Source organism: Acartia tonsa, chromosome 6 (genome assembly GCF_053477335.1).
Source record: "Acartia tonsa isolate MP-2025a chromosome 6, ASM5347733v1, whole genome shotgun sequence".
In the NCBI taxonomy this organism is placed as follows: Eukaryota; Metazoa; Arthropoda; class Copepoda; order Calanoida; family Acartiidae; genus Acartia; species Acartia tonsa.
Genome location: NC_137265.1, coordinates 37,778,998 through 37,796,897, shown reverse-complemented (window position 1 = coordinate 37,796,897; position 17,900 = coordinate 37,778,998). Strand labels below are relative to the sequence as shown.

Here is a 17,900-nt window from a genome sequence, read left to right as displayed (position 1 = left end):
GTTGAATCACTAAAACCATTTTTTTTAATTTAGATTTTAAAAAAGTTTTAAAAAAACACATTTTTTATTTTAGTTTTTTTGAAAATGCAAAAAAAAATTTTGGGAGGGATAATTTTTTTCTTGGGTTGATTTTTCTTGGAAGGGTGGTACCCTCCCCCAAAATAGTTGTAAAACTTCCCAGGAACTATGAGAAGCTACCATTTTAGGGAGAACCCAATTGGTTCAGCAGTTAGCGAGATCCTTTGGTACAAACAAACTGATAGACAGACATCTATCTACTTTGTATTATAGATATTTTATGTTGTAAAAATAAATATTTTTGATAAAATCTAAAGCTTCAGAGACACTTCAATGTGTATACTCTTTTAGTTCTTTTCAACAAATGTACATCTGTTTGTGACACTCATATACAGACCTACAACTCTTCTGTCACCCACTTTCAAACCATTAAACGTCCAGACAAACTTTTTGTGTACCATAATTTTTTTATTCTACAAAGAATTTTAAGGTTTAAATAAGATGAATAGTCAAATTATACAAAAATATATTAAATTGGGAAAATTTTTGCATGTAAAGTACAAAATTAAAATCTCTCAATCTGAAATAATCTTACATTCAATCAATTTGTTCTCGTTTCAAGATTGAAGTAAAGTACAGCATGACCCTCGAAAAAGTATTTTTAAGCATCTGCAGCCTATATTTCTCAATAAAATATTAAAAGATTCATATGTACTTGTTCTCTATAATTTTCTACATCAAAGGATATTAAAATATTTTTTTTACATCAATTAACAGCCGATATTTTTAAAGCCAAAGTTTGGAAAAAGTGCTTGAGAAACTGGATATTGCTAAATATTTCTTATTTTTTTATTAGTATATTACTTTTTATCAACCAGTTAAAAAACAAATAAGAAATAAGAGCAAGTTTACAATTGATACATTTTTTATTGCATTAAAAAACGTTACTTTTACATATAAAAAACTACTTTTCAAATTTTACTGAATACATTTTCTTATAACCATTTTCCCTCAAATCTTATAATATCTCCCACTTATTAATATGACCTTAAATAAACCCCTCCCCAATTTATGCTCATTACCGGAAGGATTAGCGCCACCTTTACCAATAAATTTACGCCCACTCATCAAATTAATCTAAGACACATAAAAATCATTTAAATTGTTAAATGTTTAATAAAAGTTTGTAGCTGTAACTTTTTGGTTTTTTAACTTATTTTGATAAAATAAAAAGTGTTTGATTTCTGTTTATGTAAACTTTCAATTTGCTACTATTTTTTATAGGATTTCTTTCTGTAAGGGTGTTTTTGCAATTTACACTAATCTAAAAATGCCTTTTAGAGCAAGTGAAAAAAGTGCTTTCAGCATGAAATAAATTTCTTGGAAACATATTTATATAAGTTTTATAAAAAGTATTGAAATTATGAGGAAAACACGTCATTTCACTTTAAAAAAACATTTTTCTTGAAAAGTTACTTTTTCCTCAGCCACTTTTTCAAAACTTTGGCTCTAAAAATCTCAGCTGTTAATTGATGTAAAAAAAATATTTTTATATCTACTTATGTGGAAATCTACAGAGAACAAGGACATATACATTTTTTGATAATTCATTGAGAAATATGGGCTGCAGATGCTTAAAAATACTTTTTCGAGGGTCATGCTGTATATCACAGGAAGGAATATTTCATCTGAATCTGAATTAAATCTTTTTATTTTTATTTTAGAGCATAATCATTCCTAAAAAAAAGATATTTTCAAGCCATAAATATTTCATCTGTTATTTAATAGTAATCATATATACTAAAGAAATATTCTGATGTCAAGCTATTATTTAATCACCATACCTAAGATGATAAGATTTTTATTGGCATTTTTTTTTCAGATAAAATATCCCTCCCTGCGTGTAGCCACTCCAGGTCCTTAGCAAATCCATTTTATCCTGGCAGAGGTACCCTTGCCAGAAAATAACCTTCAGCTATAATCCTATGTATACCCTTTCTGTACAAACTTTATCTCGCCTTGACCCCCATTCAAGCGTCCCCTCTCTCTGTTAAGATATATTTTCTGGATATATATTGTGAAGAGGGCAAGTCTGTGTACAACCCATTTCAGGTTGTGAATACATCAAAAGAATTTACACAGAAACTTCTCCCATGCTGGTCTCTTCTGTACGCTAACCTTTCCAGTTTTTCTTTCATTCCATCCTGGCAGCCCCAATTCTTTCCATCTAGTGTCCTGGGCTGCTAGTCCTGAATTCCTAATTTGGTTAGATGAGTAGGGGGCCTCTTCAAACTGGCAATATTTGGATTACCTTTTTTATTTATTAAAAATATATTTTGATTTATTTCAACCATTTTTGATACGTAATCTTAAAAAATATTCTTCAATTTTTAAAGAAAGTTAAACTAAATTATCTTTAAATTGAAATATTTGATCGAACTTTAATTTAATTTCCTGTACTTTTGAAATTTGTCCACAGATTTTTTTCTTGATTAATTCTATATTGATTCATTTTCAAAAAATATGAAAATTTATATTGAAAATTGAACATTAATGTAACCATTCTAAACCATATAAATTAGCAGCTGAAGTCCTTTTATGCTTTTAATTGTTAATTTCTCTTGCTTTTGTCTGGCTTTCAATGGGTAATTATACGTTCTTGGATTCTTTTGTAAAGGGCTTCCTAAACACAATGTTTTTAATTTAACATTTCAAATATAAACTTACACTTTTCAACAAGATTCCTAATTAAAAAGTTTTAAAACTGAGTTCTATAATTGTTGCAGACTAGATAGTAGATATGTAATGATATATTAGTTATTTCGTATTATATAATGGAAAAGCTACTGTGAAAATACGATGAAACGCCCAAAAGAGGGGTTGTTACGAAATGGACTTTTTAAAAAGGTTTTGTTGCAACTGTCTGATACTACATAATAAAAAAATATGGCTCAAACGTCTCATTCCTATTATATAAAGAAGTAAGGTTTTTTTTTAGTCTGTAGCTTAAAATTCAGACAACTACTGAACTGAATTAGTTCTCCATTTTATGGAAGCTCCTTACAGGTCCCTGGAAGATTTATGCTATCTAGTTTATAATGCAAAGAAGTAAAAAGTTTTTAATTTTTAGAATTGACGCGGAGGTTGAAGTAGTTGAGATGCACGATTCTGATGTGTCCGAATACACCTATGAGAGAACCTTGATCATGGAACAGAGGAATGAGATGCTACACGAGATGCGAGTTTCCAAGAAATCACGCGCTAAAATGGTAAGTAAAATTAATTATAAGTTTGCAAATGCTTTATAAATAATACTTAAGCCCATACTGTATATACTGTAATACTGTATTTGCCTAATAAATCCTGTCCTATTATAAAAAGTATTATGTGTTTTTTTGTCTAAAGCTTAATATCTCAATAACTACTGAACTGATTTTTTTTTGGTAAGCTTTACATATGTCCCGTGATGGTTTTAGACTATTTCATTTTTACATTTAAGTTTTGGGATGGTTTTAAGTTTTTTTTACCCCTTTTCTGCCCCTTAAATACAAACCCCCTAGATTCTAGGTGCAGCCACTAGTATTTAAAATACTATTACACATAATAGAAAATTTAATTACACATTTTTTACATTTTCAAATGAACAGGATGTTTGGGAATTATTTTTTCTTTTCAAGGATTAATTGATTAAACAGATGCCCGAATTTTTTCAGTAATATACTATCTTTTATTTTTTTTTGTCTTTTCTTAGTTTAATATTACATTTTTTCTTTCATTTTTTTTCAGCATTGCCTTTCCCTTTCCATTTGAAACATTGAGTTTGGGGCTTTAAGATCATGGGCTAAGCAACACATTTTTTTATTTCTATCAAATTCAAGTTTTATTCTCCGAAATGTTGAATATTTTTTGTTGACCCCTGTAAATGTACAAGTTGAAAAGAATAAAACAATTATACTTTTCTTTAGAAGTACCATCCAATACAATATATGTTAATTAAGTTCTCTAGGTATTTAATGAATTTTTTATTAACAAGATTATATATATCTTAGGAATATAAATAAATGATAATAATAAAAGATATTGATGGAATATCCTAAATTGTTGTTTAAGAATTATCATTCTTTATAATATTTTTATGTTTATGATTAACTTTTAATTCAGTTCTTTTTAGTATGGGGTCAGATTAATTTACATCTCAAGCAATTTAGAATATTCCTTTTATCTCTTATTTTTATGTTGTATTAGTATGATGATTATATATACATATTTTATTATCCATTATAATAGTGAAATAACATCAATAAAAATTGTTGAGTTCTTTTGTGCTCTTCACAATAGTCCCATAATTAATCCCAAATATAATTGTGTGGTCGAATAGATGATCCTGAAAAAAAACTTGTTCCTAGGGGAGGAGACTTTCCTTGAATGAAAATCCTTTGACCCAAGTCAATAAGGTTTGAGTTTTGTGTGCCTCACACACTCAACTATAATACAAAAAAATGTTGGAGGAAAGGTTTATAAAAAAAGGAAAGTACATTTTGAAAAATTTTGACTTTTAGATTAATAGACTGTTATCTTAAAAACCTAAAATTCCCACTTATCTAATATATAATTTTTTTATCATCATTAATCTACAAACTAAGCTTCTTAAGATAGTGCTTATCTTTATGTATAAATCTAACCTTCAACTACTTTTGTATTGTAGCACAGTGTGCTAAATGGAGAAAATAAGTCTGGTTTATAAAAGTGTGCATGTTTAACTTTATCACTTTAAATATAAACTTGAAAATATCAAAACAATAATTTTTATCACTTAAATATAATAATGAATCAAAATTAACAATCTAAAAATGAAAAATTCACCATTTTTATTATATATTCGCACTCTTTTATCACAGGAAATATTTTATCCATGTTTTCACTAACAGTTTGGTCCCACCTTATATTAATAAAATGTTTTAATTATTATTATTGCAATGTTGTCTAGTGAATAGATTATGATTTCAAAAATTTTGCTTTAATCAACATTTGGTGAAATGTATTGATTTTGGCGCCAATTTTATATTTCGCAAATGCCGCGTTTTCTGTTGATTTTCGCGCATTTCTAGGATAGTGAACAGTTTTCTGTTGAATATAGTACTAATTTTATTACAAAGAAGCAGACCTTGCATATTAAAATTTCCTTTTTCCCCCTTTTAACTAACAATAACTGCTCTTATGAAAAATTGAACCTTCAGTCTGGTGATAATTGTTAACTTTATAAAAAAAATACATGAAGGATCAGGTCTCTTTCATTATTTACCACGTCATTTTATGTGTTAGATAAGAGTGGGGCACACTTCTCACCAATTTGCAAGAATTTGTCTTATTCTTTAGATTTTGATCATGATATTTTTAATTGTAACCTTAATTCTTGAGGAAACATAAGTAAAATTTCAAGGAAAACTTTTGCAAATTCGTTGAGAAATAACCATCCCCCCGTTATCTGTCTAAAATTGATATGCATATTCGTATGTAGGGACACAATGTGAAAAACTTTCCATCTTTTTTTCAGGTTCATCTTGACTCCCTGATTTATCAGGAAGTTTTGCAGGATTGGCTAGAAGGAGTGCCACCGGTAAATACACAACCTTTAAGTATTGGATGTAAAGCCATGAAAGAGACCTTATCCTTTTTACCTTTAATTAATCATATTATTCTTCCCTATTTTGTTTAGTAATTTATTTAGATCAACCTTGGCGCCCTCACATTTTTGAAGAAAAAGCTTTGATATTAAAGTTTTTTATTATACCTAGTTAACCAAAGGAATGTTCAAAAATTAAAATTTGAACAGTTCAAAATATGCTTTTTACCTCTTCCTATCTATAATAGTTTGCTGCTATACTATGCTTCTTAGAAATAAAGTTGAATCATGTAGTCTTTGAAAATATTTAATTTTCTGCACTTTGTCATCATTAAAAATACTGAAGCCATCACAATTTTATTTCAAAGGCTATTTGAAGTTTATATATTTGATTTCAACCTTACTTGACCATTCCATCTAATTTATTTCTCTCTTATTTGATTTAGAAATAAGTGACCCTCATCCCCCCCCCCCCCCCGAATTTTGACATTTAATATTGAAATCTTTCTTGATTCCTTACTATGTAATTTGTCCTGTTTTTATGTCATTAATTTTAACAACAAATATTAAAACCTTAAACAATCTGACTTTTTAAAAAAAATTTTATTAGTACCTAAAATCAAGATATTTTATAAGCCCTTTAATTCCCTCTTATCCCTTACTATAAGAACCCAACAGTAAAAAATTTTACCCAATAAATAATTATATTTTACAATTCTAAATTTTCAGGATATTCTGAAAGTACACTAGACATAGTTTTAATAAATAAAAATGTACTTACAATTATTTATTGTATGTATAGAGTACTTGTAACCTTTACTTTAAGAGTTGTCATGTTTTAAAAGATCAGTCTTTTGGTCTGTAAGAATTATTTTGAAATCTATTTTACCAAATTTACATTGATTTTCATTTTAAATTGTAAATATAAACAATTCCTTCATTATTTTTTATTTTCACTGTCTCTAGAAAATAATCATATTTTCTGTAAAAAATAAAAACTTTAGGAGATTTTTTCAAAACTTTTAGAAGATTTTTGTGAATTTATTTGATTTGTATTATATATGTTTGTGTTGGTTCAGGATAGTCTGGGCACAACTCTGGTCCAACAGTTTGATCAGTCACAATCCAACTCAGTACGTAAAATAACAAACAATAGTAAACACACACATATACATGTGTTACCCCATGCCAAACCAAACCAGTTTTTATCAGGGTTGGTAAATTATTTTTCCCTTTTAAAACAAATTGAATACATTTTTTTCCTATATCATAGAAACTCATATCAGATCTTCAGTACTGAGGTGGATTCTTAAAAAAAATTTGCCCCAATAATCGCTTAGTGGGGCAAAATTGTTTTCGTGAAAAATCCACCAAAATCACATTAAAAATCTACAAAAATTAAACAAAGTCATAGAAGGGTTATGAACATAAGATTTTATTTAATTTTTGTAGATTTTTTATGTTATTTTGGAGGATTTTTCACGAAAACAATTTTGCCCCACTAAGCGATTAGTGGAGCAAATTCTTTTTAAGAATCGACCTCTGATTTCATTCAAAGAAAAAAGGCCTTAACCTCAATGAAGGTCATCTTAAATATTTTATCAACCCTGTTAAAAAAAACGACATTTTGTTGTTACAAAAAGCTGAATTACATGAAATATAGAATAATCTATATTTGAAGATGTTAGATTCCAACCATTTAATTGAAAAGATTATATGGACTGATAAAAGTAGTTGAAATTTTAAATTTGTAACAATAAAAAGTCTTAAGATGTGAATTGGTTTTAAAATGGCATATTTATTCCCCGATGTTGTAACTCTGTAAATTGTAGCATGATTATTTTTACATAATTTTGCTCATTTTTTAGCTTTACTTACCCGACAGACCCTTTTAGTTTTAGTTTTTTTAGGATTTATATACATACATAGTACCAAAATAGCTTCTTATTCAAAATTCCTTTTTTTTCCTGTGTAAAATCATGTCAACTCGATTATGGTGGTTTTGCGGCAACCCATTTTGCGACTGTTTGCTTATTTTAAAATTGCCATGAATTGAGTGAATAACTAATATTGTCATGCGTCCAAAACAGTAAACATCTATGGTTTTCCAGCCTTCAGATAAAATAATCTAAAAAATATATACTTTGTTTTTTTATGATTTTTATTTGAGCCTTGGCAATGAGTTTTTTAGTTACCTTCCCTAGATAATGTTAAAAAAAGACTTATTTTTTAACTATCTAATCCATTTCTAGAGATTGTTTAGTTCATTTTTATTTTGTATTAAAACCTTTGTTTAAATAATGAGAGATAAAGAGTTTTATTTATGGAAAATACAATCTCCATATTACAAAGAATTAATTATTCAGAGCATTTCTGCTGAAACAGATTTTCAAATAAAAAAAAATTGTATTTTGAAGCTTATATGAGATTTAAGTTGAATTTCATCATAGCTTTTATAAATCTAGATTATCCTACTTCTACTAAAAAAAAGAACAAATCCATAAAGATTTGTTTGTTTAATTGCATGCACTTTTAGGAGTGAGGTACATTAATGAGTTAATGTGTATTGGATTACAATGTTTTTTATCTCTCAAATTAAGCCTGGTTTGGTTACCGTTTGTCTTACTTAAAAAGTGGATTTTATTAAAATAAGGAATAAGAACTAATAGCATTTCCAAAACATTAGAATCTATAAAAGAGTTAAAAGTATAGCATTCCCCCACAAGACACAGTAATCCATTGATGTGGTTCCTTATAGTGATTATTGTTATTTTTAACAAAGATTTTATTTATTTCAAGACAGGAAAGAAGATTAAATTTTAAGGAAAATTGCTTTTTAAAGATGTTTTTAGTAATTTATCAAGCAATACATGTTTCATGTTTAAGATATGTTAGAACATTTAGGATGGAATAACTAGAATTATTTTAAGTTTTTGTGTATCAGTTTAGTGTTGCATATTTCACATTTTTGCACCCTTTTTTTACTTTATTTCAGGACACTTTTAATTCTTATTTTATTTTTGTAGTTTTAAATGTTAAAAGGATGATATAAACCTCTTTCAAGTATACACTACATGTTTTTAAAAATTTTAGTAATGTTAATAAGTTATTTCAATTTAAAGTAGTAGTTTTTTAAATGCTACAAATTTTGAAAATTGCAAAAGAAACAGTGTATATTTTTTTAGCTATACAAAACATTTTGCTTAAGTTCATGTTATAAATTGGAATCACATGAAAGCAGTTTGGTGTATCTATCTCCTTAATAATACTATTTATCTTAGTAAATAGGTATGCCTAGCTTTTATATGATTCCTTTACTGTCCGTTTTTTTCAACTATTTTTATCCAAAATACCCTATAAATCATCCTTTTAAACATTCACCTTTTTTAACGCTTTAGTTTCGACTTTTGATTTTGTGTTTCGTCTTTAGGTTGATAGCTTATTGGACTCAAGTAGGCACCAGGACCTTGGCATATCAACACAAAAGTCACCCTCAAAAGTTAAATTTTCAGAAGATATTCGTAATGGTGATGTAAGTCTTTTTTTCAATTATTATTTTTTATTTTATTTTTACATTCAGTTGTTGGAGATTTTTAATTTCAGTCAATAAAAAGGAATATTTATGAATGAGAAGTTTATTAATTTGGAAAACTGTCAAACTCTCTACTTCTCCTCCATGAATTGTCCACTTTTGTTATATCTATTGCAGTTCACAGTGAAATATTCCTGGTAACGATTATCTCCTAAAATCTTTGAACTTTATAGGCTGCTAACGGCCAAACGGTGTAACGTATATATTATGCTCGCACAAAATTTTAACCGATAAAAGAAGGCTTATAAATAATCTGGATTAGTCATTACTCAATAATTAAATGAGTGAAAAAAACTTATTTTGATAGTTTTTTCTTCAGTGAAACATTCCCTTTGAATCATTGGATCTTGGCTAATCCAGAATATTCAGAGGCCTCCTTATGCTGCATAAAACTGTGTGCAGGCATGACATGAACGAGCAGCCGTTTTGCAGCTAGCAGCCTTTAACGTTAATTCATTTTTGGAGATACCAGGAATATTTTACCGTTAACTGCAATAGATTTGTTTCTTGGCAAATGACAGCAACTGAATGTTTTTTTTTACTTTTTAGTTCTTTATTTAGTTTTTTTTGTTTGTACCGTGTCACTTTTATTGTAGGGTAAACTATTGATGTGCAATTAATATAAAGCTTTTTTACTGTCTTAAATTAATCCAGACAGCAAAAATATTGTTTAGATTTAGGCTTATACATTGGCAAAAAACACAATCAGCCAATTTTTTATTGATGATTAAGTAACGTGCTAAAAAAAATCATCGACCTAATGTTGATGTTAAATTACACGAAGGATTAAAGAAATATAAGATTATCAGAGGGGGGGGGGCTGATTCACTTTTTAAAACCATCTTAATGTAACTCGGCCAATTTTAGAGTAACAGCACGGGAATTTCCCTTGTTAGTTGCTTTAATGCGGTAAAAAAAAACGCCGAATGAAGTACAATTTTCTGCTGTAATTTTTTTTATAATTGTCACCAGATTAACGGATTTCGGCAGTGGTGACTATCACGCTGCCGTTTTTCATAGAACTGCCAGATAGAGTTGCAATTGTGTCTCTTTTTAATGCTGATTTCCTTTGAGATGGTTTTAAAAGTGACAAATCCGCCCTCCCACTTTTAAAAAGAGAATAATTATGATATAGTAGATAAATTTTTAAAAATATTTGCGAAAAATTAAGAAAATAAGAGATAAAATAAAAAATATAAATACATCTATGAAGACATTTCTATTAAATAAGATATTGTAAGAGCTATTACTTCTTAAATAATTCCTTCTTAAAGTTCTAATTCTTCGATTTAAATGATTACTTATTTGAAACTTCATAAAACTGGAGGACATAAGATTATTAAGAATGCCGGAATTAATTTTCTTATTTTTATGCACTACTATATCTAGGTTGATGATGGTCCCAAGTATGGTGAACAGAATAATCTGTCCGTGGGTGCTGCTACTAACCATGTCAAGACTAATAATCACAAGGAGTTCAAATCTATAGATACCATCACACCGTAAGTTTTACATTCTTACAATGTTGGCTAATATTTTTAGGTTAGGTCGCAATTTATTCACGCAACTTCCCGTAAGAATTTAGATAAATAAGTAGTTTGGATACTCAATTATACAACTCTAATTCCAATTCCTATAATTTGGAACAAATGCTATACTTGGCGAGGGGAGGTAATAATGATAAGCTTTTACGAGTAAGTGGGTAGTTATCAAATTTTTGAACTGGTATCGATTGCTATACAAAGGTGTCTTTGCCTACTTCAAACATTAATAGCTTTGACTTATCAATCAATCAATGTATTTTCATGTGAAGGTTTATTTGCTTGGGTGTATTAAGGCAGCACACCAGAACTGGGTTTATTTTTAAGCACCAGGGATCTTAAGGGGTAACACAATGATTGATAAATTGATATACATTCCTAGTGATGAAAAAACATAATTTTCCCTTTTAGATATGTTTTATAGGTTAAAATTTTAGCCAATAAAAGTTTGGAATCAACTAATCAAAATTCAATTAAAATACCCAAAATTATAATGAGATTACAATATAAAACTTTGGGTACCAGGGTAATTTTAGGTTTAATGAACCCTTCCTACGTGATAAGCATTGCTTATGTAGACTGACAATGTATCTGAAGAAAAAGAGGTAAGGAAACTATTCAAAGATCCATTAATTAAGTAATGTTTTATGAAATCAATAATCATTATTATTTTGACAAAACCTTTTGATTTTAGGGAGAACGCGAACGTGAGACGCATGCACACCGCTGTCAAGTTGAACGAGGCCATTGTGGCCAAGTCTCACGATGCTAAGCTGGTCATTCTCAACTTGCCCGGCCCACCCAAAGTTGTCGGCAAGGATATGGATTGCTCATGTAAGTCTTTAAAAACATTTGTATTCATTCCTACTTTTTTATTCCTACATATTAGTCTTAATGATTGAAATTAATTATAGTATTATATCTTTTTGTAACTCTTCGCAATTTTGGAAATTGATTTATGATAGACAAAATTACCCTATTAGTATATTATTGGTGGAAAAGTTTACACAATGGCAAAGTTTGAAAACTTTGGGTACCAGTATAATTTACAGCCTAATATCCCCCCCCCCCCCTGAAATTGACCAAAATTTAATAATTTCTTTTTTTGTAGACATGGAATTCCTGGAGGTTCTAACGGAGGGATTGGAAAGAGTTTTGATGGTCAGAGGTGGAGGCAGAGAAGTCATCACCATCTACTCTTAGGTAGGTAACTTTGATTACAAGATCACATGCAAGCTAAGGCTCTTATTTTGTACACTGCATATTCTATAATTGAGTTTTTTTTAATTTTACCTATAATATAAAAAAGGTTTAATTACTTAATTGGAAGCAAGCAAATAGATTTTTAAAACAAAGTAATAAATTAAATTTTTAAAGTAGTAATATTCTCTACATTAGTACGTAGGTACATTCTCGGTATAGAGTGATTCAGAGTGATTGGGGGGTCAATAAAGGGTCAACTAAGGTAACAAACGGGTGTCCCATTACCTTTAAATAGAATGGATTAGTTAAAAGAAGAGGTTTCAGCATATTTTACAAAGAAATATGAATTAGGAGGGGGGGGGGGGGGAAGGGTACAGTAGAAACTGTGTTATATTTTGATAGTGGTTATGAAACCATTTTGAAGGACAGAATGACACGGATAACCTGTAGAGAAGCTTTGAGAATAGAAAATAAATATATTTTCTCTTTTGGGGCGTTTCAGAATAAGTATCAGATGATTACTTAATATTCTCATTTGATTTTATTTATATTTAGGTTAATTAATAAAGAAATCCTGCCACCTATGACACCACCAAAAAACATCCTTTAATTAATCTACATGTAAAACAATTATTCCTCAATGAACACACAAAGAGTCTAAGAAAATAGTCTATCCTATGTATTAAATTGTCCCAAATATAGGTCATAGCCGTAGATTTGGGTTTCCATACCAAACAGTAAATCAGATTTTATGCAGATTTTTAAAATTCCGAGGGGTTGATCATTTTTTTTACCAAATGGTAACTTATTAATGGGTAGAACAAAAATTGTATGCCATGGCCTATATTTGGAACAAGTTGCAATGTAAAAATAAACACAATACTACACCTAGTTCTCATTAGAAAAATCATGCGAAATCTTATAGAGACTGTGATTTAAATCTAGTTTTGTATACAAAATAATTAGCCAAAAAAAATATTTTTGTGTTTAATAACAATTTTAAGGCATTTTTTAATTGATTTTTTGATAGAAGATCAAATTGCACTTTTACCCCAAAACAAAAGAATTTAAAACTTGAAAAGAAACTTAAGTTTTATTAAACACAAAAATAAAGATAACTTAAAAGGCTATAAGACTATAAAAAAAATACTACAAATTTGCAGGAATATTTACATTAATATTTTAATTTATTTTATCAACGATTTTATTTAAATTTTAGATTAATAATATTATTTGTATTAATTTTAAATATCTATTTACCAGCAGCAGCTAATTTGAAACCAAATAAATATAGTGTATCTATTGAGTGTGTGTATTCTACAGAGGTGGATTCTTTAAAAAAATTAGGGTCACTGCATCGGTGGTGAGGCAAAATTGTTTTTGGGAAAAAATTCTCCAAATTCACATGGAAAATCGACAAAAATGAAATAAAATCATATGGTTATAACCTTTCTATGATTTTATTTAATTTTGGAGGATTTTTCACAAAAAAAATTTGCTTCACCAGCGATGCAGCGATCCAATTTTTTTTTTAAGAATCCACCTCAGCAGTGTTGTAGAGATGTGCTGATTTTACAAACTATTTCAATATTTACTCATAAAACAAACATTTTTTTGAAAATAAAATAAAAAGTCACAGCAAATTAGAAAAAAAGTAATTTTTCCCTTAAGATTAAAATGTATATGTATTATATAAAGATTTTTATTATAAATATATAATATTTACATATATAAATATATCTAAATAAATGTTTATGTATAATTGTATTGAGCTAAGAAATATTGCTCCATCCTAGGTTGTGAAAATAAATCCTCAGATTCCAATTTAGAAACCTTTAAAAAAAATGCAGTAATAATGCATTGTCATGTCGTTTTAGGTTTATTTTTAGATGAAGAAAAAAAACAGAAAAAGAGCACAATAGCTAAAATATCTTTTAGCTCATCTATATGTTACTTAAATCTGTTTAAATTAGTCTCCCCCTTCCTATCCTACATGGAATCTGGTGGCTTGTTATCAATTTTGAATTTTATTAATTCTATTAAAATTATTATTATGATATATTGTTAAATGATATTGTTAGCCATTTAGTATTGAAAACTGTTTTAATTTATTATATTAATTAATAATTTCTAGTTTTGCTTCCTAATATGTTAATAAAGAATAGACATTGATGGCCTATAACTAAATATAAATAACTTTTCAAATCCAAAAAATAACACAGATCCTTTTATAAAGTTTATTCATTTGACTCGATTTTATGTTAAACTTTAATTTGTGGTTCAAAAAATGTGTTTTTGTATGAATTTTAATAAAAAATGAATGAATTGATGATGGATGGATGAATAAATGAAAATTGATGTAAAAAATAACTATTGTTAATAATTGTCCACAAATTTCATCTTCTCATCTCATTATTCTTAAGATTACGCATCTGGGGCCCTATTCTCGAAACTTGCTGTTGTAATGTTTTGAGAATATGGCTCCTGTTCCATCAGGATTTGATTGTTATAAATGTATTTGTATGTTCTGGCGATATTAATTGAGTGATGAATAGGCTGACCGTCAGTTCTAACCAAGATTCTTTTTAGCATCAATTCGAAAGAAAAATATTTAAAAATTTAATGTGAAAAGAAGCTGGGTAAGTTAAATCTACTGGCGGCGTCCTATAAATATTTGATACTGGTTCTTCACAAATTCAATTAATTTCATTTCACAAAGTAACAATAACAACTGTTATGTATCGCATCGTATTATAGACTGCTTTCCGCTGATATTGAAATGAAAAATTATTAGATTAAAACCAGTTTTGTAAGTCTCTAAAGGGCCACAGGCCGGGGCTAACAAACTAGTATTAATTTTTATTTTAAAATTCGTGTAATTTGTCTGTATTGCCATACCATAAGAAATATTGTATTATGTTGAGAACCGGTCCCTAATATTGAAAAATTAAAAAAAGTTAACATAAATTTAGAAATAATATATTGCAGAATGCTCCTATGAATCTAAAACCTGTATCATGAAATTATACTTTAGAGTCTAGTTTTATATAGATGTATTTTTGTCATTAGCTGAGAATATTATTAGATATAATTATAAAGTCTTTTCTTATTTATGAATTAGAATTAGATGAAAAAATATTTAATTGTAAAGAAAGAAATAAAGTAGAAAAGACTTAAAAGTTTATTAAAAGTATATTTTGAATCAATGTATAGGAATAAAAAGCCTTTATATTTAGTAAATAAGAGAAAGAAAAAAGATTTAAATTAAGAATTTTAAAAAAATTCCTAAACAAAGCACAATAAGTTTAATTTTTATTTTGATATTTTAAAAATATTCCAGAAACTTTAATGGACATTAAAAGCCAAAGTAAGGTACTTTCATTGATTTTGTATAATTGTAAATTATCGAAATAATAGGGTTAAATTAATCTTATAATTTTCTACAAATACTCATAACACTTCCAGGGTAAAACAGTATCGGAACATCATTTTTATAGAAATAAAATAACATAAATACTTACTTTTTAACTAACAAATAGTATTATTGTCAGAAATTGTTTTGCTCATTAATTATTATTTTATTTATTTTATTTTAATTTTAGCATTTACCAATTTTATTCTTCTTAATTTTAATGATAAAATATCCTTTTTAACAAATCTTAATTGTATAACAATTCATGATCCTTGAAAATCTTGATGTATTTATCTATTAAATATCTTATTTTCATGAAATGAATGATTTTAATTTTAACAAAAAATGTGCTTCTCCCCCCCCCCCCCCTTGTGCTGGTACTAGAATTACATGTACTTAATATGTACTACATATGTACTTAATTATGAACTGAAATGAAAATTATCATCCCCCTTGAATAAGAATTGGTACATGATTATACTAATGATTGAATATTATAGTATTGAAGTGAATATTCTCCAATAATTTACAAAGTGTACTAATAATGTTCCGTAGTTTAAATATATGTTATAGGTTTTAATACAATTTGTGTTATTTTCTTTTTTATAGCCATAGGAGCTGTTCTATAATTCAATATGTCCCGTTTCCGCTGTCTGTCTATTCTGCATAGGGGGAAAAAGATTTTCTCTGATGATAATAAAGATAGGTAAATTAGATAGCTAAATTATCTTTGATATCTCTTTTAGAGTAAAACACTAGAGGGAGAAGGGGTTAAACACCTGTTTGTCCCCATCCCAAGGACCTTGTGCCGACTCACAATTGGGTCTTTGAAAATCAATCAATAGTTTCGGGAATATTAACACAGCCACGTAGTAGAAAACAATTTGCTAGCAGACGAACCTTTAATTTAACCTACATTTGTTTATCATCATTGAGAATGTACATCAATTTATCGTATAGTTTATCTATCTTCATTAAGGGGGTAAATCAATTTCTTGTCCAATGTCTTATCCCTTAAGATCCCTGTTTTGCAAGACCATTTACCTTGGTATAAATTCTAATTAACTGGAAGCAGGATTAGGGAATAGAACAATTGAAAGAGAGGCTTTTCTAAAAGTATTGTTTGTAAGTTAGGGACAGTTAAGAAATACAAATTCGACCAGGGATCTTAAGGGATAAGACAATATACTATAAATTGATGATCATCCCTTATAACCACGAACAAAATTACTCCTTATGTAGATTAAACTTATTTGTGGAAAAGATTAGACACTGATTTTTTTGCAATCCAATCTAGATTTAATAAAATAATTCCAAGTTTTTTGACCAATGAATGAGTTAACAGTATAATTAAATGGTTTGTGATAAAATTAAAGGTAAAAAAGTTATTCTTGAGATGAAATATCCCTCTCTCTCTCTATATCCAGGCAGATGTTTTATTTCTGCACATTAAAGCAAAGATTAATTTTATCACACAATCTTACCCAGGGTTTATAGGATATTATTAAGTAAGAAAAAAATCTATGATTTGTTTGTTAGATTTTTGAACTTGGTCAATCCAGTGTCATAAAAAATTGTCATTTTCCCTTAAAGTGCCTTGTCGAGCAAAGAAAATACTGGTTAGGTCATAATGGGTTACTATGTAGCCCCGGAGGGTTAGTATTTTCAGGTATATGTATAGATTCTATGTTTAAACAGGAAATTAAATTTTCTTAACATGCCTAACCCTAAACATTTCTGACTGCCACACAATTACAACATCAAAGAAAAGTTCTTTGTCTATTTTTCTACATAACTTGTTAAAATAATGTGTTGTGCCTTTTCAATAGAAATATGATAAGTGCGCGTTGAGTGATAATCTAGCGCGAGGGGGGGGGGGGTCGACCCTCAACGACGATTTTAGTTTTGGAAATAAAATTTAAAATTATTTCTTTCTAGGGGCTATTTCTCTTCGAAGAGTGGTGGTACCCTCCCCCAGATTTGATATAGTTATAAAATTTAAATATTCACAAGACCTATGAGAAGATTCACTGTAAACGAGAATCATTTCGGTTCAGTATTTAGCGAGATCCTTCGCTACAGACATCCTATTGCTTTAAGACAAGGATTTCTTTCTGAACTAAAGCTTTAGAAGGTACACATATAAAATATGGAAAAGCAAAGTTGTCTCAAGTAACTCAAGTCATCAACAATGAAGAACTTTAAGAAAGCGAATTTACCTTTAACCAACTGAACTCTCTATATTTTTATTGGGCAAAAATTAGAAAATAACATTTAAACCTTGGCTTACCATTTCATTTCCTGTCATTAAAGGGTTAATGATTACACAATAAGATTTTTAAAATATAGAAAAAATGAAGAAACCAAATTTCGCCGAATAAGAAAGACATGAGTAGAGTTGCTTTGCCCTCAAGAAAACTTTTAGATTTAAATCTAAATATGTTTTATATATAAATTTATATTTGAACAAAAGTTTAAATTACAAAACTAGAACTGAATTAAATGTTAAAA

General features: G+C 28.3%; 1 protein-coding gene across 15 annotated transcripts in view; it reads left to right on the top strand.

Moving 5' to 3' along the window:
- kcc (solute carrier family 12 member kcc) overlaps positions 1-12,679 on the top strand; it is a 221,266-nt gene extending 208,587 nt beyond the window's left edge. For 3 of the 15 annotated variants that reach the window (XM_080164715.1, XM_080164714.1, XM_080164713.1), the window contains 9 exons: positions 3,149-3,287; positions 4,425-4,472; positions 5,573-5,635; positions 6,721-6,774; positions 9,072-9,173; positions 10,623-10,735; positions 11,469-11,608; positions 11,886-11,977; positions 12,533-12,561. In XM_080164715.1, coding sequence (XP_080020841.1) covers positions 3,149-3,287; positions 4,425-4,472; positions 5,573-5,635; positions 6,721-6,774; positions 9,072-9,173; positions 10,623-10,735; positions 11,469-11,608; positions 11,886-11,977 — 751 coding nt within the window. In that variant the 3' untranslated portion in view covers positions 12,533-12,561. Of the gene's footprint in view, positions 1-3,148; positions 3,288-4,424; positions 4,473-5,572; positions 5,636-6,720; positions 6,775-9,071; positions 9,174-10,622; positions 10,736-11,468; positions 11,609-11,885; positions 11,978-12,532 lie in introns of all 15 variants that reach the window. The other 12 variants (XM_080164700.1, XM_080164710.1, XM_080164701.1 and 9 more) reach the window with 11 other exon arrangements.
- The last annotated feature ends 5,221 nt before the right edge of the window (positions 12,680-17,900 follow it).